General features: G+C 35.3%; 1 protein-coding gene across 2 annotated transcripts in view; it reads left to right on the top strand.

Annotated features, from left to right (window-relative positions):
- The first annotated feature begins 3,443 nt into the window (after positions 1-3,443).
- LOC144449191 (copper-transporting ATPase 1-like) overlaps positions 3,444-22,752 on the top strand; it is a 33,449-nt gene continuing 14,140 nt past the window's right edge. Inside the window, exons 1-11 of one of the 2 annotated variants that reach the window (XM_078139693.1) lie at positions 3,444-3,531; positions 11,497-11,689; positions 12,720-13,242; positions 15,031-15,123; positions 16,971-17,192; positions 17,977-18,140; positions 18,543-18,784; positions 19,451-19,601; positions 20,637-20,870; positions 21,332-21,581; positions 22,021-22,145. In XM_078139693.1, the coding sequence (XP_077995819.1) occupies positions 11,510-11,689; positions 12,720-13,242; positions 15,031-15,123; positions 16,971-17,192; positions 17,977-18,140; positions 18,543-18,784; positions 19,451-19,601; positions 20,637-20,870; positions 21,332-21,581; positions 22,021-22,145 (2,184 nt within the window). In that variant the 5' untranslated portion in view covers positions 3,444-3,531; positions 11,497-11,509. The remainder of the gene's footprint in view (positions 3,532-11,496; positions 11,690-12,719; positions 13,243-15,030; positions 15,124-16,970; positions 17,193-17,976; positions 18,141-18,542; positions 18,785-19,450; positions 19,602-20,636; positions 20,871-21,331; positions 21,582-22,020; positions 22,146-22,752) is intronic. The other variant, XM_078139694.1, reaches the window with a different exon arrangement.

Genomic DNA, 22,752 nt, shown 5'->3' with positions numbered 1-22,752 from the left:
TAAGAACATTACGTCATCAATGTTTATATCTCGTACTTGCCAGCAAACAAGCATTGTAAGTGTGGTTCACTGTGCACTGGGTCCATGTAGTCTAAAATTGATAGTTTATAGACGTTCACAGTTTCATATAGCTATAGTAGAAAACATAATAAGTATTTTACAAAGGCATGATGTTCTGCTTGGAGCGAACATCTTTGTTAGAATCGCAACTACTTTGACAACTTCGTTTTGTGACGAATCGTAGTACTTGAAATGTGCGAGGTAAATGAGCGACTGGTCGACGGAGATTTTGATATTTTGTTATTTTCATTTCAAGGAGCACAGATCTGACAGAATTGTATTGTTTCAGAATTGTGAATCTTAATACTTCTTTTTCCACTATCTCGCAAAAAGAAAAAGTCTTAAGCAGAGTTGTCTTAAGAATGACACTGAAACACAATTATCTTGATTTACTTTATTTGCTGACCCTCCAGCTCCAAGCAGAGAGTTGCTTGTTTACTTTTTGATAGTCCTTCTTACACTTACAGACGTAGTCTTGCTGCTAGACGTTCGGGCTTTCTTTCGATGCTATAACTATAAGCGAACGAAGTTCGCATGTGAGGGCTTGCCCGAACAGTCTAGCGAATGTCATTTTCAGACCGGACATTCCATTGAGATTACGATAAGCGGTGGGTTGGGCCATATATGCATATATATACTTTAATATATTCAATCTCTGCATGCAGGTGTTGACAAACACATTTATGTCATTACAAAGTTTAAATGCTTTTTGACTTCAATTTAGAGTACATAATGAAAATTTACCAAAATGTCCTAAATGGATATATTTTAGATCTGTGACTCGTAACACTATGTCTTATCAATTTATGGTAATTGTGTTTGATGAGTGTGTAGACGTTGTCATTCACACATTTTAGTTAACGGCATTGGTGGTTATTTTTACAAGTCCCTCCTTAAGATGAATATGCATGAAAATTTAGCTATTGTCCTCTGTTTGTGCTTGTCGCTAATACGGTTCTCTGATTGGCAGTTATTTATATCCTGATGACATTCGCTAGACCTCGGATGTTCCATCCTCGATAGCGTTGTTCGGCTGTGTGTCGTATTTTATCGGAAGAACATCCGAGGGCTAGCTGATAGATTATTACAGACGGTGCACGAGTCTATATTACTGACTTGACTCTGAACACCGTCCAAAGAGCAATGGACGCGGCGCATTACAACACCGAAAGCAACATGTATGTGCACCAATTGCAAGAAAATTGCCTACCCAATGATCAAATATTAGCAATTGATCGAATATCTACGCCATTTTCATTCCTCTGACGGTAGTATTCCCTGATCACATCACAAAAAGCGTCGAAATCGGACCTTTTCAAGTTCGAACTGTAACATTCAAATAACACTCGTTAACACCACCATATTTGATATCGTTGCGCGAGATGAATAATTACCCAGAGACACTTGCGCCGACGTACATAAGAGCTGTGATTCAATTTAGGGTAGAACTTGAAAAGTTCTGATTTCAAGAGTTTTGGACCCCGCAATGGATTTTTTGCAGTCAGGATGAGGTAAACAGACTAAATAATCGATTTATTGCTAATATTTGACCACTGGGCGATTTTATTCCTTAGTTTAATACCGGCATTTTTAGTAAGCCCGTGTTTCACGGCTGGCTCTTTGCAGGACGGAGGTAGGAGGGACAATTGTCAGCATCTAGTCCCGGATTACTCTGTATGCAAGCAGGACTAACTTTTTGATCAATAAATTGTGATCTTTGTATCATTTTTTTTTCAAGATTTGTACCATACCACACTCTCTGGCAGTGTGTGTAACATAAAGTAAAGATTGACTGATACTTTTATCAGAACTGGAACTATGCACATGTTCTCCGTATTTCAAAAGAAGGGAAACACTTCTTTTTTTCAATACAAACGTCATCATACCCAGCACTGTAGTGTTTGGAAATGGGTACACAAGTTGCTTTAAAATAAAACAGTGCACACGTGTGTATGCTCTGACTTGAGAAATCCATTCACACAGTTCAAGTTGTCAATTTATGTATATGATATTTCACAGTCATCTAACATTTTTCATCACGATTTACTTTGACATTTGATAAAGGTCGAATTGTAAATAATTAGTTCTTTATTATTAAAGTCAATCCAAAATATAATGGAATATTTTGAGTGCCTCTATATAGTGCCAAGTGATGCCAATGTTTGTGTTTGAGGTTGTCGCTAGGTGGTGATAAGACAATCGTTGACCACAAAAGTGCAACTATTTAAGCAATAAACCACCCCTGGGGATGGTATACCAAGAGTTTTTGACCAGTGAACGAAATATATGCACGAGCGATAACGAGTGCATATATTGAGTTCACTGGTCAAAACCGAGTGGTATACCATTCCCAGGGGGTGGTTTATCGCTATTGTATTCTACCAGTATATTGAAAATATCGGAAACAAGATAAGACGCAACATTTTCTGGTTTCATTTGCCCCCATCCCTGCACGGACTACAACGTTCTAGACGAACAGTGAACATCAAAATTTGGTCGCGTGCCAACTGTTCATTATCGTTCAATTTTAGACGCGCTAGTTCGATGTATAGACCAATCAGATCTCACGATTTGCGCCATCAATATACTGGTATAATATAATTGGTGATTTGGACCTCAATGTTTATTTTCTTACCAGATAAATGTAAAGGCCATATGAGAAGATCCACAATTTTTGACTTTTCCACTGTCGGGGTGGGGGGGGGGGGGTATGTGGTTGCGCTGAAGATAATAGCAAAACCATAGTCCAATAACTGTTCAGATCATTTGAGTAAAAGAAATAAACGAGTTACCAGTAAACAGTGAATATATCAATGTAATTGTACTATTACTAATACCAAGGAATCCTGTTGTCGTACCCCCCCCCCCCCTCGGGGGGGGGGGCGTATTATTGCTGAGATTGCCGTATCGTATGAATCCTGCTGCTACAAATGTATCAATCTCTAAACTACTAGCAGAAAGAACACTGCATTTGTTCTTTTAATATAGTCAAAAGGTTGTTATATTTAGATGTAGACCAGGAAAACAACAGTCTAAGAAATAATACACTATGTGCCCCCCCCCCCCATCAATTAAAAAAACTTACCGATCAAGCACTGTATCGATCAGTGTAATTGTTAAAAGCGTGCAAACAACCAATCAACACTAAAATAGTAATACTGTGCTCCGTGACTGTGCTACAGTTAAACCGTTGCATTGTACTTGTATATGTCGTAGTGTGTTGTTGCTTTGTGTACACTACACATGTCATATGGATGTGACCAGCTGCCGGATTAGATGTCCTCTTGTCAGGGAAACATCGAGAAAAATCAGGTGACGAGCGACTTAGGCCACTTTGGTCAGCTGATCGGTAACGTGACTAGTCACGTGATATCACAACAACGCAGAACTAGAAGAAGATACACAGAGTAGAGTGTTTCGACAACTGTCTGAAGTAAAATTTACCGTTTTTGTTTACACTACATAGAAAAGGTAAGACAACAATTTTCACTTGAGTCATAAGAAACGATTCTTACGCCGTTAATTGACCAGTTATATAGATAAAATTCGCATATTGTAAGGTTTTCTTCCGGATTTACTAGATCAGAACTCCTTTGTCCAGGGAGTGGTAACGATATAACGTTGCTAAAATGGCGGGTATGTTCTGTAGTCGGCAGCACATGATGGCCACCACCCTTCATGTCTCGTAGATATAGGAAGTGATGAACAATCCAGACAAAATCGATGTTCTCTGTTGACGGTTTGAATTGATTACAGATGGGGTAAACACAGTGTATTGTACTCGTTGCCGACGGAGTTACTGCTCCGATAGTAAACCATAGTACATTTGTAGTAAGAACGTGTCAATTCTTTTAACACCCGACTCAATTGTTGAAATTCATGCCTGTCACTTTCGATGGTCCGTTATTAAAAACAAGTTTTGTAGAATCAACTCTACAGTAATACATGGGAATGTTATCCGCCATATATCCTGATGATACATCATAACACTTGTGACTTTGCACGGATTGTTATTTGTAGAATCTTGTACGATTTATTATTTGTCTAAACATTTCAAAACTATATTTTCATAAACAGTCGCGTGTTGTTTAAGCAGTTCGATATCCTGATGAAAAGGACAAAATTTTCTCCCGTGTGATCTCTCACCGAAACAAACTTGAAGTCAGAAACGTATAATAATGTTAGCGCAAGAAATATTTCATACAGTACTTTGTGTATATTCTGAGAAAGATCTACGATAGTGATACATACTTTTCACTGTCTTTTTGGAAAAGGGTGTGTCCAATCATGGCGATATAATACTTCCATGGTCCAATGAAGGGGTAATATTTGCAAAACCAAGTACACCCAGTCACATTTGTCGTGTGAAGTTCTAGTGTGTATAAACTGAGTAGAATGCCATGGAACAAATTTCGTCGAGAGAGTGAGAAACAGTACAAATTTCTCTGTTAAATGGGTTGTGCTAAAAAGCAACTACAACAAGGTGAAGGTGTACAAGTTATAATGTTGATTCAGTAGAACTGCACACCTGTGGTATTTACATCAACAGTGTGCATTCATATGAATGTGATTTATAGGACATGATACATGTCTCTTGTGTTTTAGTGTTGATTGATAACATGTGTACCATGTACTTCGTGGCACATGATCAAACTCCAAGGTTCAGCTGTGGTCACCTGACCAGAATACAACCATTTGCATTTACATAATTTAGCCTGAATTGCACTTTGAACCCATAACCAATCGTGTTATAATCTCAGCAAAGATAATGTGGAAACTATATAATCCACACTGTATACATTCTATAAGCTAAAGCTCATTTTGTTGTGGTGACAGTTTTTGGAAATTCATAAAAATTCATTTAAAAAAAATATACTCAACGCCATTATGCCCATTGTCACATTATAAGTTAGGTTGAAAAATTGTGTGATTATGTCACTTTTATATTGTTTTTGTTATGATTATATTTTTAGTTGGAAAGAAGGAAGGTGCTAAATTTTAGTCTGTGATTCAATTTTCTTGCATTTTATAAAATGGGGTAAAAACACATATCCAGTGTGTACATGTATGGTGATACTGATGGAAAATTCTGCAATATATGACATGACCTTAAATTGTGATCATGTGATATACCTGGCTTGATCATGTGATATACATGTGTGATCATGTGATACATTTATACATTCATTGATCAGGTGGACGGGTTGACAAATAATTCATAAGGAACTATTTCTGAGCAACTGCTATAGTTCATAATCAGTGTATATCACACATATTGTCATTGCATACTGTAGCAGTCAATGAATTGGTTTAGTCAGAATGAAAGTGTTAAAAACAGACCAGCATTCATCTCTCCAAACACTTGATATATAGTATTCAGTCAGATCATTAGAGCTTTAACACTTTAATCTTGAAAATTGTATTTTTTAAATCAATTTTTGTAAATGCTGAGGAGAAAATGGAAAATAAAAAGTTCATTATCAAATATTTTTGAAATATTTGCATCATCCTGGCAATATATAGACCAGGCAGTACACCTCAGTATACATTTTTGTGTTGTGATGTCATGTTTGGTGTAAATTGGCCAAATACTATATTAAATCATGTGACTGGATCATGTGATTAGTCACCTGATACAAGATGTTGATAGATTCACTGACCAAATATGGTCATGGAATGCAGTCAAGTAGTCTATTGTACTAGAAATGTGCATTCCACTGGCACTAGTTGGTACAGGATAATCAGGTGATTTTTAAGTCAGCTGCTCAGTAACATGATCAGTCACATGATATTACTGTTACTCAACGAATTGTCAAGGACAGTTCTCTCTTGACAAACTATATGTAAGGTAAGACTACAATTTTACCTAATATGAAGGAATCACACTTACAGGTACGGTGTACTTTATTGGATTCAGATACATTACCAAATTATTGGTACTACTAAAAGTATCAGCAGTATATTTTCTCATACAATAAAGTCTTTTCAAGGTATCTCTCAGTATACTACATCAAACATGAAAAAAAAATAAAGTTTTCTTTGGTTTAGTAAATTGACCTTTACTTTCTTATCTTTTCTTTGTCAAAAGTTGTTGTCACACTTCTTTAGACATTTATTTTATGTAATGCTGTTGAGAAAAAAAATACACTGTACTTTAGTTCTATGAATAAAACCAGAAGTTAGTCGTATCACTTGGATTGTTTACATGATTTGGCAAGTGTAAAAATTCATTTTGTAGAAATTCATGCAAAAAGTAGCCTGGAATCCACTTGAATAGGGATTCTGAATTTTGATGGAGAAATAAGAAATTCAAAACCCTCATCCGCATGGAGTCTGTAAGAAAATGGACAAACAAGATAGTGAGAATACTTTGACTTTGAAATGATTTCTGAAATGAAAGGAATGTTACTGTTAGTTTTAGTACTGTAACACCTTCTTTGGTTTCTGATTTATAGGACTTGTCCTGGTTTAATGTTTACAGAAATTGTTTAGTGTTGATTGATAGCTTGTGTACCATGTACTTTTTTGGCACATGATCAAATTTCAATGTTCAGCTGTGGTCACCTGATCAGAATAGTCATTTGCATATATGTAGCATGACTTGCTATTCACTCATTATTCTTTTCATATTTCATTTTTAAAATGATGATGTCTTGAAGTTCACTTATCAGAATTTTGGTGTAGAATGTGCTACAGGGAGCAATTTCTTTGAACATCAAAATCCTTAAATCTCTCCAAACTTCACCATACGAAGCTTCCTGATCCCTTTTATGATAATTAAGAAATTTTGGGGTTCACCATCTTGTAAGTTTTCAATGAAAACGGCAATCTGTTATTTTCCCATAGTAGTTGGTGGTCAACCAGTAATGTGACCTCTCATCTAGTATGTTTTCAATGAAATACTACTTTAATTCACTTTCATCTTTGCAAAACAAAAATCAAAAGTTTTACTCACAGAGTTCCCCCTCCCCTCTCAATTACAATTTCAGCATGTTACTGCACATACCTATGGATAATAAAATTGACTGCTAATTAGCATGTATCCTGTCTAATCATTGGTATTTTAACAATTGTCAGTGAATATACTGATATTGTTGGTTGTCTGATCCAAAAAGTAACACTCCAGTTACAACTAGGAACTTTAAATTATGTGATCGGTCACCTAATTACAGTATATATGTCTGTTGGAAAATTTGACCATAAAAGGGCATAGAATGCCATGGGTGATTTCTTTGTTTATGGACATTCAAGGGGTTTGTTTACAGCCACTGTTCATTTTGTTTTTAATTGCTCTGACCCTGAAGTTTTACAATGTAGGTTGTTTATATGTGAGTCTTGATCCTTACATTCCAGCACAGTACTAAATCCTACTGTAGGTATATAGCAACCTGACAGTTATGAGTTACATAGAGAGTTTTGTCAGCACCAAAACCGGTTCTGAATTTTAAATTACCACAAAGAGCCATAAATAACATCCAATTGTGGCGTTAAAAATAACCGATGACATTATTGTCCCTACATGGCATAAATTTCGGACTGGAAAGTGGAGTTACAGGTTGTAAAGGCATAACCATTTGAATGAAGTAGCCACTTACAAGAGCCTGTCAATGTGTGATGGATTACTACTGACATGCCCTATTGTTAGCATGATTCAACCGTTTCCATGGATTCCAAACTTGATGTGTAGTCCAGAAAAACAGATTGAGAAACACAGTGAGCTTAATTGTCATTGATATAGGATGATGGATCATTAGTTTTGAAAGCTGATGACAACTTTGTAGTCTAATTTCAATGGGAAACACAGTATTTTGAAAAAAAAAAGTCTTTACTCATAATGTTGGTGATTTTAATGCTTTATATTTGAAAGGGAGTTCTACATAAATTGATTTCTTGTTAGCATTTATGAAATAACGTGTTCTATAAAGAATAAGATGTGCAGTCTCAGTACATGTATCATACAAGATATATGTTGTTTAATGTGAGACATTCACCACACGATGTATAGCCTTACTCTATATGTAGTGGATGGAAATGTATAGAATGTCGTCTGTAACTCAGTGTAAGGTACACTGTGATGGGCGCCCTCATACATCAGTGAGGGCAGAGTGACACGACGTATCTGACTGTCTAATACAGACTGTAAAGTTATACATTAATATGCTGATTACATGTACCTCATCTTCATTTAAATGATTTATTTGTATTGAAATGAGGACATCACTCATATACATGTAAAGCAGTGACAAGTTTAAAGGGGCAAGTTAGAAACTGTAGGATGAAGTTGATTTTGATTAAGGAGACTACAGGCTTGCAAGTGGAAATATCCTGTAATTCCTGTGATTTATATCCTCGGACATTGCCATAGTAACCAGACGTCATACAACTTCTAAGTTTTATGGAAAAATATTGTTATGACTATATTATGAAATATTATGTCATGTCTCTCTTAGGTAAAATGCTTTAAGCCTCTTTTCAATTTTTAATAAAAATATAAATTTACACTGTAAAAGACACCTCCGGGTCCACTTTCCCTGATAAATCAAAGTTGCTCAAATCTCAGTCTCCAAACTTTGCCATATATGTACCCTGTCCTTTTGAAATAATAATTTAAAGAAATTTAGGATTTTGATCTCATTTTCACCTCTATTTTGAAAAAAAAAAAAAAAATGTACAATGACCTCAGAAAGCTTCATCAGTCCTGAAGTTTTATGTACACAGAAAATCCAGAAATCTTGTAAACAAGTTCAAGGCCAAGTTCATTGCTCACTCTTGACTCAAGTTTGAGTTGTACAAGGTTAATTAAAATGCCGATTCTAATTAACTTTATGGGAAATTATATATAATTTTCCATAACACATTTGTTCAAGTTGTCTGAGACACAAGCAGAATCTACATTTATAAAAGAGTCATTTTTGTACTTTGTGTTTGGAGTTTTTCACTACAGTGTTAAACATGGGTAGAAATGTGATTCAATTTGTAGAGACTCCATACCTCATTTACCATACAATTCATTGGAGAATTCTGGTAATAATAAATACTATTTGTACCTGGGGGAAATCAGGTAGATTTCACCCATAAAGTATATGTATGGGGATTATTATTGGCCCCTTAACAAAATCAATTAAACTTTGAGACTTAGTTAAATTTAATTTGTCTTTTTTCAATTACTAAATGTTTGTATGTGTGTATTCATCAGGTTGATAAGTCATTTGATGATAGTAAACTGTATAGGTAAAGCCAGCAAACAGACAGTTTGAGAAAACGTGTTGACATGAACAGGTGAAACAGCAGTAATTAGAAATCTTGGTCGTGTGACAAGACTCGTTTATTACTCTTTTTCAATCAGTTTCTCGTATAGCTAACAAATAGGAAATATACATACTGGTTTGAGAAACGTATGTTATTGTTATATGAGAAATGTATGAAATGTTTGTATGGTGGCCACAGAGAGTATTAGATGAAAATTTTTCATACTGAGTTTAGAAACATACATGTTTATTTTGATGGTTACTGAAGGTGTACAAGGGAGTCATTGATATGATGACCATGGAGAGTATAAAGTTGAAATTTATCCCATAATGTGTTGAGGAATTTATCTTGTGAATAATATGATGGCCACTGAAATAGTGAGATTTAAAATTTATTCCATACTGGGTTTTGAAACACATATTATTGATATGATGGCCATGGAGAGTATAAAGTTGAAATTTATCCCGTGTCGATTAAAGTTGTCACTTTTTACATGACTGATGGCGTTCCTTCAAAGTCATTTATCTCGAGAGTAGAGTCAACGTTTATATTAAATCAAATCAGTATGCTGGACATTTAGTGGTAAATTAAGTTAATCTAACGAAAATCACCTCCCGTGACGTTATGTATCCCTTGGATCTATGTGACTGGAATGACAATGCTGTACAAACCTAGAAAAGACACTTTTCGTCATTAGAAAAAAAAAAAAAAAAAACTAATAATCTTGTACCATTCAGATCATATTACATATGTAGTTCTGTTATGAAAAGTTTTGTAGCTTTCTGTGTCTAGATTTGCCAAGGTCAAGAGACTTTTTCATAATTTAATTTTTTTGATTAGTTTAGCATGATTGTCAGATATCCTAATTATTTGTTTATTTTCTAAAAACAACTACTTTACCATTAGTACTGATAATTTTTTCCCACCTTTTGTTTCATTTTTGAACATTTAAAAAAAATTCTGTACGACTGGTTCAAAAACCGATTGATTCTATGCATACAGGTTGGTTGGCATTTTAGAATTAGTAAGATTTCCTCGTCACAAAGTGACATAAAAAGCCTACAAAGTGAGTTATAAATATATCCATTTAAGCTAATGTGCTTCAAATCAGAATGTCGCAGGAAATTAGATTTCTAAAAACTATATAACAAAAATAGAGAATATACAAAAAGTCATTTTGTATGCCCTGGGAAATGAATATGTGACTTGAATATCCCACACATGAGTAATAAGGAAACACATGTAAACATTTGTAACGTTAGTTTTACTAACCAGTAATTAAATTGGATTTTCCATAAATTTTCCATAAATCTCATCAGACTGCAGTTATGTATGGAAACTAGTAGAGGCTAACGCAATCATCCATAAATCATGAAAATTTGATCGGCTAATTAAATATTCATGCAATTCCTTGGGGTATCCTGTAGGAGGATGCTTGAATTGACAGTCAAGGGGCTAGGCAAGGATTATTGAATACAGCTATTTGCAGCATTTCAAGCTATGTTAGTCCATTGAGAGACAGGTAATCCTGTCGGTGACTCGGTTGAACTAGTCGATGATATTTCACTTGGCTAGAGTGCTTTTATACTAACATGCCTGATAGAAGAAGTCAGTTCACAGAAAAAGATGCCATTAAACTCAGGTAAATTTGACTGCTTTGATTTGATGTTTAAGTGAAGGACAGTGCCAAGTAATCAATTTATTTGTGATGTTAATCAGCGAGAATAATATGACGTACTTCCAGTAGATTTGTTTTTATGTTTCAGGATAAAGATGTCCTGATTACTTTGTATTGTTGTTATTCATGTAATTGAAACGAATTCAATTCCAATATTTTTTTCAGCAAAATTATTCAAATTAATGTTGAGTCTTTTCTGCTGATTATTGAATTAATTGAAATCTTTACTGTCATAAGATTTACAATAAAAAAATATTTATTGATATACATTGTATTTTCTGATGTAGTGATTCTTGACTTCTCATATGCTAATTGAATGAAACCATTAGTGGTTGCTATAGTGATACTGGATGTTGAAAAACAATCCCAAAAAATCATTTGTCATTTTTTCTCTCTCACATCATCTACCCTCACATATACACATTTCCAACTTATATTTTCACAGACAGCAGAAAACTTGTCACAATTTTATCAACTTATCTATTAAATGTTTTTTGTTTTTTTTTAAGGAAAGAGTGGAGAATGTTTCCACAACTATTATCGTACCGGCAGAAGGACGTCGGGAATATGGCCAACTTGGATAGAGTGGTGGATATTAGGGTTTGGGGAATGAAGTGTCATTTATGTGCAGAATCCATACAGGGTACGCTATCCAGTCAACTTGGTGTTGAGTCTGTCAACATTTCTTTACCAGATAGCCAGGTATGTAAACATAAAATCTATTTCCTGTACAGTAGATAACGTAGCCATTTGGTAGTAGATTTTCTATCTATGGAGACTAGATTTGGCTGAATAGACATACAATTGACAATGATATACTCAATGTTTACACCCATCGTAATTCTCAGTACCTGGAATAACATTTTACCTCAAGAGGGTCAAAGTAGAACAAGAAGGTCAAGTTATTCTCTCACACACATATTTATACTGTATGTACAAAACAGAAGTCATGGTGTTTGACCTAGAAATTGAATGATGCATGTTTATAAGTGATACAGTTCTATTTCAGGTAACAAGATGCATAAAATGTCTTTTAAATTTTATTTCGAAAATTCATTTCATATGAAATACAGTGTCTTTTTTTATTTGCTTTTTGTGAAAGTTGAAAGGTGGAAGATTTTGTATTCTATTGACCTATATTCATAGCACTATTGTTTATGAGGAAACCTGCATGCTTTGGTCCTGTTACAGAAATGCTGTTTGTTTTTGAATTTATTTGTTAATGAGAATTAATCTTGTACCCACATGGAATGTTAAATCAGATTATCAGTGGCCGAGTGGTTAAACCACTTGCCTCTTTTACTCAGTTGGGGTTTGAACACGTTCAGGGTTTGATTAAATTTACCACAAGTTGTAAGTAAGAAGAGTGTCATTCATTTTGACTCTACTGAACAACGCAGGTTTTCCCCGAGTACTTCGGTTTCCTCCTGCATTAACACTGAACCTATAAGGGATGGCCCTCACCGTACTTCTTGGGAGACAAGTGTTTATATACTTAAACAACTATCCAGTATAAATAAAGATTATTATTATGAATCAAATCAAAAGTGGGTCTCATGTCCCCTCATGCACTAAAAACTGTATTTGAACCAATTTAGTCAAAATTGGACAGAAACTGGTTTTGAACCAATTTAACTGAATCGGTTTTGAATCAATTTAGGTGAGGACAGGGCTATTGTCTTTTCCTGTTGAAAATTGTTCTTATATTATCCTTGTTTTTATTTGAACACAGATACAGGTTATCTACAAGGCAAACTACACGACAGCAGAAGTCATCAATGATGCCATCGCCGGTGTTGGTTACGCTACATCTATGTTAGAAGACAAACCATACATTGAGATTCCACAACCACACAATGGTGAAAACCAGAGAGCACCACTTCTTGCATCCGTGGAAGACCTCTCACCATCAGAACTGGTTTCACCGCGAACATCATTAATTGCAATGTCAAATCGAAACTCTGCTGCATTTGGAGGTGTTTTTGGTAAAGGAGTGACACAGCAACAATTAGAGGCTGCCCTTGCTCATGTCAATCAGGTTCCACCAGAAAAGGTTACACTTGACATTGATGGAATGACATGTGTTTCATGTGTCAGTGCGGTTCATGACCAGCTGAATCGGAAAGTGGGTGTCAAGGAAGTTGATGTTTCTCTGGAGCGTAAAGAAGCCATTGTTGAATTCTATCCTGAAAAAATGACACCAGAAGAACTGGTAGATGTTATTGAAAATATGGGTTATGAGGCTAAAATAAATGGTATGTATATTAGATTTATCATTTTCTTTTCAGTGTTTACTCACTAAGAACAGAACAAGATTACACAGCATTATGCAGGATATACAACTGTGGAAACTGAACTTTCGGCTAACTCTAGCTAAAACAAAAGTACTGAGACCTTGCTTGAGTCAGGGCGCTAACTGAGTTCAGTCCAGTACTGTTGAATTCACGCAAGGTATCCATCCCCTTTGCATGGTGACTTAGTCTTAGGGTGACCCTATTTTGTTCAATGTTTCTCATTATTTTTTCATAGCAACTACGAGTCAGTTGGTCGATTAAAAAAAAGTAAAAACAAAATGTTTCTCTCCTCTTTCCCTCCTCCTTTTCCTCCTCTCTAACTTCTTGTTATTGGATTCCTGGTAACAAGCCCTTTCCCGGCTTCACTACACAATTGGCATGTTCTCAGGCCCCTACTTGAATACTAGTAACTCCTGTCATGATAGAAATGCTCTGTTCGTGGACAAGTGTCGTTGCCGCTGCCATGACTGTAGATGATATTGATAGTCCAAAGACTTGCTTATTCTTGCCAGAGAGAGTGCTTTTCCACAAAATATTAAGGATTGACGACAATTAGTTTTTATTTTATTTGACGGAGCTAGAAATTTGGGTCGGGGTGGTAATGAGAAACAGAAGAAAAAAAATAGGATCAGCCAATAATCATAGACACTGCTAGAGTATATGCCCACTCCAAAATCTATGCTTTTACATGTATTATTGCAGACTTGAATGATGAAAAAAAAGGTATATTTAATCACAGCAAATGATTTAGGTATTAAAGGCAGGTTTCCATCTAGATGATAAAAGTTTATTAACCAAGTTACATACATGTATAGTGAGATTACTGTCAACACGGATCATTGGTTTTAGTATGATCTATGTGCAGGTTTACTATCGAGAGAGAAATTTGGCAAAACAATAATACGCTATGCCATAGTGGCTTATAAAGTGATTTAGTCTGCAGTCTGTCCAGGGAGATATTGAAATTGTTGAAGTATATGGAGTTATAGTCAAGCTAAGGTGAAGGATGTGTATAGTTAGCATATAGTAAAGAGCGCCACCAATGGCCATTATAGTGTGATAGAAATGAAACATTTAATAACTACCTACTCTATTGTTTAAGATAGACACAAACTAAAGTATTGCAACATGTTGAAATAAGTTATCAATGTAATGTTGATAGAATTACACTTACAGCAGGACAGTGTCTCTGATAACAGGTTTCCTGGAGGCGTTCAATATCAGGCAGTGTTTACACTATCTTGATCACAAGATGATAATATCAACATAACTATTAGCAATGCTATCATCCATATGCAATCTGTCACATGCAACAACAATATAGTTATAGTTTAATACCACGTTGCCCCTGACAACGCATCAAAATAACCTGGTTTGAGTGTGAATGCAGGTGTATGTGTGAAAATAAGAGATGGGGGATGCAGTTGTATGAATATCATCAAGTCATCACCTAGACTGTAAGATATGCTGTGTCACTCACCCTCACTGCCATCGGTCTTCTCTATCCAACTCCATGAAAGGGGTTGACCAATGTGTGACGGTGCCCCATACCTTATTACAGAAAATTCATCACCACAAAAAGAGCCGTGGTATTAGTAGGATGTACAACTCAGTGCTCACATGCCTCTATTGTTATACTAACATTGTACTATCGGGATGCCTTCCATAGTGTGACATTACATCTTAAAGCTTAAATACTAACAACTACTGCTCTTACTTTCTTTTCAATTATGTCCTTCAACCAACCAGTCAACAGAAACAACTGTCACAAGTCTAACTTACCATCCCAACATTATGCTCCAGTCATCTGGGAAAGAAGATCCTTACTTTCTGACTATGATGGTAACCTTTGACCTTAAAATACTCACTGTCACTTGTATGGCTGGATATTTGTACGAGTAGTATTGATAATCACATGACTACCAACAAAAAAAGATGACTTTAGGGTTTTTTTTGGAAATTGTCTAAAAATCAACTTGTTCAAATCTGATATCGACCAGAATCCAAAGATGATTGCCCATATATGGTATTGAAAGAGTTTGTTGGCAGTTTCTCAAGATTGTGAAGAAAAAAAAAATTAAATAAAAATGAAAAAAGTTGAAAAACCATAAGTGTACAAATGATACTATTACATTTGAGTCTTACAGACAAGAGAAAAAAAAAGTTTTTATTAAATAAATTAGCCAAAAACCTCAATCTGTACATTTTTTCAATAATATTAGTGTACCAGCTACACACTACATCTTATAAACCTGGACCTCGTTGTCATACATGTATTCAGTGATACAAGTGTAAATCTAGTCTATAAGCTATCTGTTGACTTTGAATCTCTTTCAATGTCTAGTGAAACAGATGTATGTAGAACAACATTATGTGCCAAATTTTAAAGTACCACCAACAGCTTGATTTAATCCAACTGGAGCCAATATTAACGTTATCACATCCACACATGACTTACATACACACTTGAAGGTGGTATTATGATGTAAACATAATTTGCATAATGTTTTGTTTACCCAATTACAAGTGCCTGTCCAGTGTGTGATGGATTACTACTGACATGACTTTTGTCAGTATGTGGTCAAGATAGATTCAAAAGTCAACAGCTAGATTCTAGTCTAATGTAACTCCTACATTACCACCCTTATTCCTTTCTTTGGTGATTGAACATATTGCCTAAAACGTAAGGCCTTTCCAAGAAGTTGAAACAGGGAATACTTTACACACATTTCTCATAATCTTTGGAAAAGAAAAACTTAATTTGTGTGTATTCACTTAGTGTAACATAATTATACACTTGTCTATTTCTCCTCTGCATGTTCTTGAAAGTATGTGGATGTGAATTATCTGATATTTTCTGTTTATCATGTAAATGTACATCTATTGTGTTTTCCTGTATTATAATCCATACTGTACATAATGTGAACATTTTCTCTATAAATGGTAAATGTACATTTCACATTTTTCTTCCCTATTCTCTTGTACACATTTCAGAATTCATTTTATTTTTAAAGGGTAACACAAACAAAAAACTTGTGTATTTAAAAAAAAATTGTGTATTTGAATGTATTCGTATCAACTACATCTACATGTGTGTTATTATCTAATGGTGAGGACAAAGTTCGACAACTTTCATTTTCACCATGTTTGTAACTTTTAATGTTTGATACTTTGTTGTCGTTTTTGTGTTGTGTTCTTTACATAATTCTTTTTTTTTTCCTCCTTTTAATGTTCTCTTTATATATAAATTAAAGTTACATTGCATTTTGATGTTCTGTCTACAATCATGACACTTATACATATTAAAAGTTTCAGATCACATACTTTTGAGGAACTCAATGTATTGTTTTAACATTTTCTATTGACTTCTTCATGTACTGTCATGTGTTTGTAACCCTCTTTTTTCATTATGTGGGGTGCCCTCATGTGACTCTCTCTGAAAATGTTTTAACTGAAATATGGCATATTGTCAACATTTTGAACTGTATACTATCATAATCTTATGTAAAAATGGCATCTCACTTTGATAATGAAATCAAACATTTGGTTTTGTTACAAAATTGAATCCATCAGTATCTCAGAAGTATTCCGCAAACAATAGACCCTACATGAAATTTCATGTATAGAGTCTATGAGCAAACTCTTGCACACACACATCTTCACCTCTAACTTAATGTCAACATTTTCAGATTTGAATGACCCCAAGTCTAACCACGTATCAAACCATCCACCAATCCCCAGAGAGCCAGTGGTGAAATTCAAGACAGGGAATGTCAAAAAAGATGATCACGAAAAGATTGTGATTGACATGCCATTATTGCCAGAGTTAGAGAAAGCTATGATTGAAATTCAAGGTATGACGTGTGCATCCTGTGTGAATGGCATAGAGAAGATGTTGCTCAAACACAAAGGTAGGTGATGTTGAGATACACATGTTATATGCAACTCAGAAGTAAAACATAAACGATTGCTGTCCCCTTTTTGAAAATTTACCCTATCTGGTTTATCCAAGTCATTAGTCTTTTTTGAAGTCATGTAGAGTCAGGATGGTCAATTTGATTCAAGCCTCGCCAATCCTGTCATTTTCTGAATGGCTAAGTCTGAGGGCAAGATGACAACCACTACTGTGCTCTAGTCAACCTACTCTGGAGTTGTGACGGGCAAATGATTAGTGACTGGCTTGGCATCTGCAGGTTGAAGTTTCTAGACTTGTCCTTCCCTTTTGTTTTTGAATGGCTAAAGTCCTTAGACAAGATCTGAACCACTCTTGTGCCACAGTCAACCCAGCTGTATAATTGAGGACCTGGTAGGATAGAGGTTGAAATGTGAATGCTTTAATACTATGTGCTAACAGAGGCTGAAATGGATTGTATACTCCCCAGGGAGTTGAGAAAATATAAAGGGCTGTTGTGCCGCTATAGATCCACTCCGGGGTAATAATTGTAAAGTGCTTTGAGCTCGCTAGAGAAAAGGGACGTCGAGAATTTGGGACCTGGTAGGATAGAGGTTGGAATGTGAATGCTTTGATCCTATGCGCTTATAAAGGCTACAATGGATTGTATTCTCCCCAGGGAGTTGAGGAAGTAAAAAGGGTTGTTGTGTTGCTATAGATCCATACCAGGGGTAATAATTGTAAAGCTCTTTGAGCACAGAGTGTATATAAAAACTAAAATTATTATAACATTTTTTTCATAGGCATAGAGAATGTGTTGGTAGCATTGATGGCTGGCAAAGCAGAAGTCAAGTATAATCCAGAACTAGTAACACCACTACAGATAGCAGAGATGATTGAAGATATGGGATTTGATGCCAATGTCATTGATGATGATGAAGCTAACACCGGCACATTGGAACTTCTTGTAAGTCAAAATATTACATTTTTTTCAGATGTTGGTCATGGATGTGTGTTGCCTTTGAATGAATAAATTTGAGTATAGATACTATATGTATATCATCTGGTTTGATTATACTCATTGCTCCAATCTGACACAAAGTAGTTTTGATTCTAACAAACACAAAAGTGTTTGTGTGTGTGTGTGTGTGTGTGTGTGTGTGTGTGTGTGTGTGTGTGTGTGTGTGTAAAATGCTATATCATGATGATTTGATATAACCAATCATCTCAACTGTTATTATAGTATGTAGTACTTACTACTAGGTACTAATTATTCCAACAAAATTTCAATTATTACGGTAATCAACAACATTTCTAAAATTTCATATATTTATTCAGAAAATATGAATGTGTATTTTTTTTAAAACAGATTCTTGGAATGTCCTGTGCATCCTGTGTTAATTCCATTGAATCCATTGTACTAAAGAAACCTGGCGTTCTTTATGCGTCAATCACCCTGGCAACCAATAAAGGTAGTTTCAAATTCAACCCAGAAATGATCGGACCAAGAGATATCATGAAGGCAATAGAAGGTGCTGGTTTTGATGTTGAAATTCCAACTAAAGATGGTCAAGCATCAGCCATGCTTAGACAGAAGAAAACAATCAAAAAGTGAGTTTGGTTTAGTGTATAATGCACCCTGGAAATAAACTTTTTCTGTTACTGTCTTCAAAAAAATTCAAACCCATTTTGAGGGGTCGCCATAAATTTTTTGAAAATAAATGTCAAAATGATATAAAACATTATGACACTTTAGAATCCAATATGGCCACCATCCAATATGGCTGTAGAATCCAATATGGCCACCAACGTGACGGTGACTACTATGTTTAATCCGACGGGAAATAAAAGGTTGTTGATTTCCTTAAAAAACAAGATGGTGGGCCCCAAAATTTCTTTTATCATTTCAAAAGGACCTGAAACAAGTTTTCATATGGTAAAGTTTGGATAGATCTTTGATTTTCGGGAAATTGGTCTCCGGAGGCACAATCTATGTATATCTGCATTTAGAACATTTTTTATTATTCCTATCAACTTAAATATAATTTTGGGTGATAATATAACATCTAGGTAACTTTTTCAACTTTGAAATCTTGCAAAGAAGCTCTGCTGCACTTGGCCTGTGTATTTGGCCATTTTAAACATTTCCTGCAAGTGGTCACAGGAAAACCAGCCCTCTGGTGATGATATCACATTTACCTCTTCTTTTTTTTGTTTATTGAAAGCAGAAATTACTGTGTAATTGAAGATAGATTATCTTTTTAATGATTCTTACAGATGGCGGAATTCCTTCCTTCTTTCCCTAATCTTTGGTGTGCCAGTGGTTATCATTATGATGTATTTTATGATATCCGGGAATCACATCATGCTCTTCCCAGGAATGTCTCTGGAAAATTTACTACTGTTCGTGTGTGCAACTCCTGTACAGGTAGGATAGAATCTTTGCGAGCAATAAACCGTGTAATAAATGTCCACTAAATAAATGTACTACCAAACCAGAGTGACTATAGAGTTTCAATCAGTTGGCACAACATTTTTTGTTACAAATTACACAAACCGAAAACAGGTCCTGTAACATGCATGCACATGAACTGTTACATTTTATCTCACTGAACACAAATAAACAGTTTTGTGTTTGATTCTTCCTTGTTTCATCTGACAGTGATGTTGGTTTGTGTTCACAGTGAGATAAAACTCATCATTTTATATGCTTGTGAGCTATAAGTGCCTATATTTTGTTTTATGTCATTTTTAACAAAAGTATTATATGAGATGTAAAAATACATCATGCTGCTCAATTGAAACTCTATATTCACTCTGGTTTGGTAGTAACAGGAGTGATACAGTTATTAAAGAAAAGAAAAATTCTGAATAGATATCTCAACTTACATTTAAAATGTCTGAAACTGGATACCAAAATATTTGCTGACATCTTGTCGGTTTTGACAACCAATAAGCTGTTATGCATGATAGCCTTAAAACAATACAAATTTAAATGGAATGTCGGTGGCCGAATGGTTAAACCATGTACCTCTTACCACTGTGGCCAGGGTTCAAACACATTCAGGGTTTGATTAAATTTACCATGCTGTAAGTAAGAAGCATGTTGTTCAGTTTAGCTCTCCTGTACAACGTTTCCGCTGGTACTCCAGTTTCCTTCTGCATTAACACTGAACCCATGAGGGATGGCCCTCACTGGACTTCTTGGTAGATAAGTGTTTATATACTTAAAGAACTATCCAGTACAAATAAATTATTTAAATTACTGAATTTGCAGGCTGTGGAACACTTTGTCACATCAAGCATCCAACTTGCTATAAAAGCTATTGAAACTGAAAGTATTCAATTATTTTCCTACCAATGTAGTAAACAATATGACACAATCTACTATTTTGATGAAGTGCTTAGTGCATCAAGCTATAATCTGTTTATTCTAAGCTTGTCATGTTATATTTATTTTCAGTTCGTTGGTGGTCGACATTTCTATGTCCAGGCATATAAAGCTTTAAAACACTGTGCACCAAACATGGATCTATTGATAATGTTAGCAACATCGATAGCCTATTTGTATTCCTGTGTTGTCGTACTGATTGCTATCGGTCAGCAAGTCAGCTACAGTCCAATGACATTCTTTGAGACTCCACCCATGCTGCTGGTTTTCATTTCTCTGGGAAGGTGGCTGGAATACATTGCAAAGGTTTGTAATTCCTATCAGTGTTTACAGGAGAAATGAAGTTGCCTTGGTGTATCACCCATGGGATATGATGTTTGTAACACAAAGATAGACATAATTTAATCGTAGAGTAACAATAATAGAGACACAACACACACAGCAAGATCCTTTACCCAATCACATTGAAAAGTGATACAAGCTTTGTTATTCTTTTACGGTGTATTATCTTGTCTACTTCTACATCCGCACTTGTGCAACATCTCTATAATTGTTTTTTTTTTGCATTTGAAGTTGTTTGGGTGTTTGTGAAAAACATCATGTCTCATGATACAACACCAAGGCATCTTCATTTCTCCTGTAATGTGATACTAATTGTAATAATTCATCTTTCTGAGTTGTTTAAAACGACAATGGATAAAAGAGCTGGCAGATAAATGTATATTTTACAATATTACATGGAGATATTATCTTTGTCTTCTCAACAGGCCAAAACTTCAGATGCCCTTGCCAAGTTAGTGTCTTTGCAAGCTACAGATGCTGTACTAGTGACTCTCGGTGAAAATAACGAAGCTTTGAGTGAAGAACAGATTGATATAGAGTTAGTGCAGCGAGGAGACATCTTAAAAGTTGTTCCTGGAGCTAAAATCCCTGTAGATGGTAAAGTGATAGATGGTACATCTATGGCTGATGAGTCTCTCATTACTGGCGAATCCATGCCAGTCTTGAAAAAACCAGGTATGCTGCTCACCCTCATGTTTTATTCACAACCTGGCCATGCACATTGTGTATTATACAACACCCAAGCCAAGTTGAACGAGTTTGAACCAAAAATATGGGATTTCTACCCTGGTCATAATGCATGTCACTACAGTTGGCAATTATGTCATTCACTTTTTGAAATATGAGTTATTGAACCCCAAATATCTTTCAGTACTTCAAGAAGACCATGAATAAGCATTCATATGACAAAGTTCGGAGAGATCTGATTTTAAGAAGTTTCACTCTCGCAGATTTTACTGTTTAATTTTCAGAGAAACTGTCCTCAAGGTGTATCCTAGATGTACTTTATCATAGAGATTATGATACAAATTAGATTTGTGTTATTTTACTACGTAATGCTTCAGTTTCTGTGACTTCTAGTTAGAAAATTGTCGTATCTATCACAATTTTGTAGGAGTGACAGTGATTGGAGGATCTATAAATCAAAATGGAACTTTGTTGGTAGAAGCTACTCACGTCGGTGCTGACGCTACATTGGCTCAGATTGTCAAATTGGTGGAAGACGCGCAGACATCCAAGGTTTGTAAAACAGTTATCTCTAAGTCTGTATTCCATTTTGTAAGATGATGTTCAGTGATGACATTGCTAGAATCCTTGTTTCCTATACAACTTATATGAATCATTTGTAATCACTTAATAAGTCAAACAAACAATACAAAGGCCCAATTTTGATTAGGATAAAAATTTGTGAGAAAAAACATTTGTCTGGCAGAGCTATAGAAAAAGTTGGTTCAGAACAAAAGAATAACCCTATGTAATCTGTATGACTCCTCTGATATGATACCATTAATGTGGGAACCTAGGATTGAAATTTTGGCCTTTAAAGCTCAGGATGTCAGCTGACACAGGCATGTCCTGATGAAGGGTTTTTGTTTGTTGATAAACTTAATGTGTCACAGTCACTATGTTAAAGCTCTTCCCAATCCAAGTTCCAATCACCAAGTTAAATTTGGCTTGTTTGCACAACACCTGAGTTCACTTTGCTGGAGAGTGTGTGTGTGGGGGGGGGGGGGGTGTCTTTTGTAAATCATGTAGATGTCTACATAGAAACGAATTGTTTTGTGAGTGTCCTAGTTACTGGCTATGTTTCTGTAGTATTGGACCCCCCGAGTTCCATATGTGAAAC

Source organism: Glandiceps talaboti, chromosome 18 (genome assembly GCF_964340395.1).
Source record: "Glandiceps talaboti chromosome 18, keGlaTala1.1, whole genome shotgun sequence".
Lineage (NCBI taxonomy): Eukaryota > Metazoa > Hemichordata > Enteropneusta > Spengelidae > Glandiceps > Glandiceps talaboti.
Note: the sequence above shows the minus strand (reverse complement) of the source record. Positions and strands in the feature narration are given on the sequence as shown.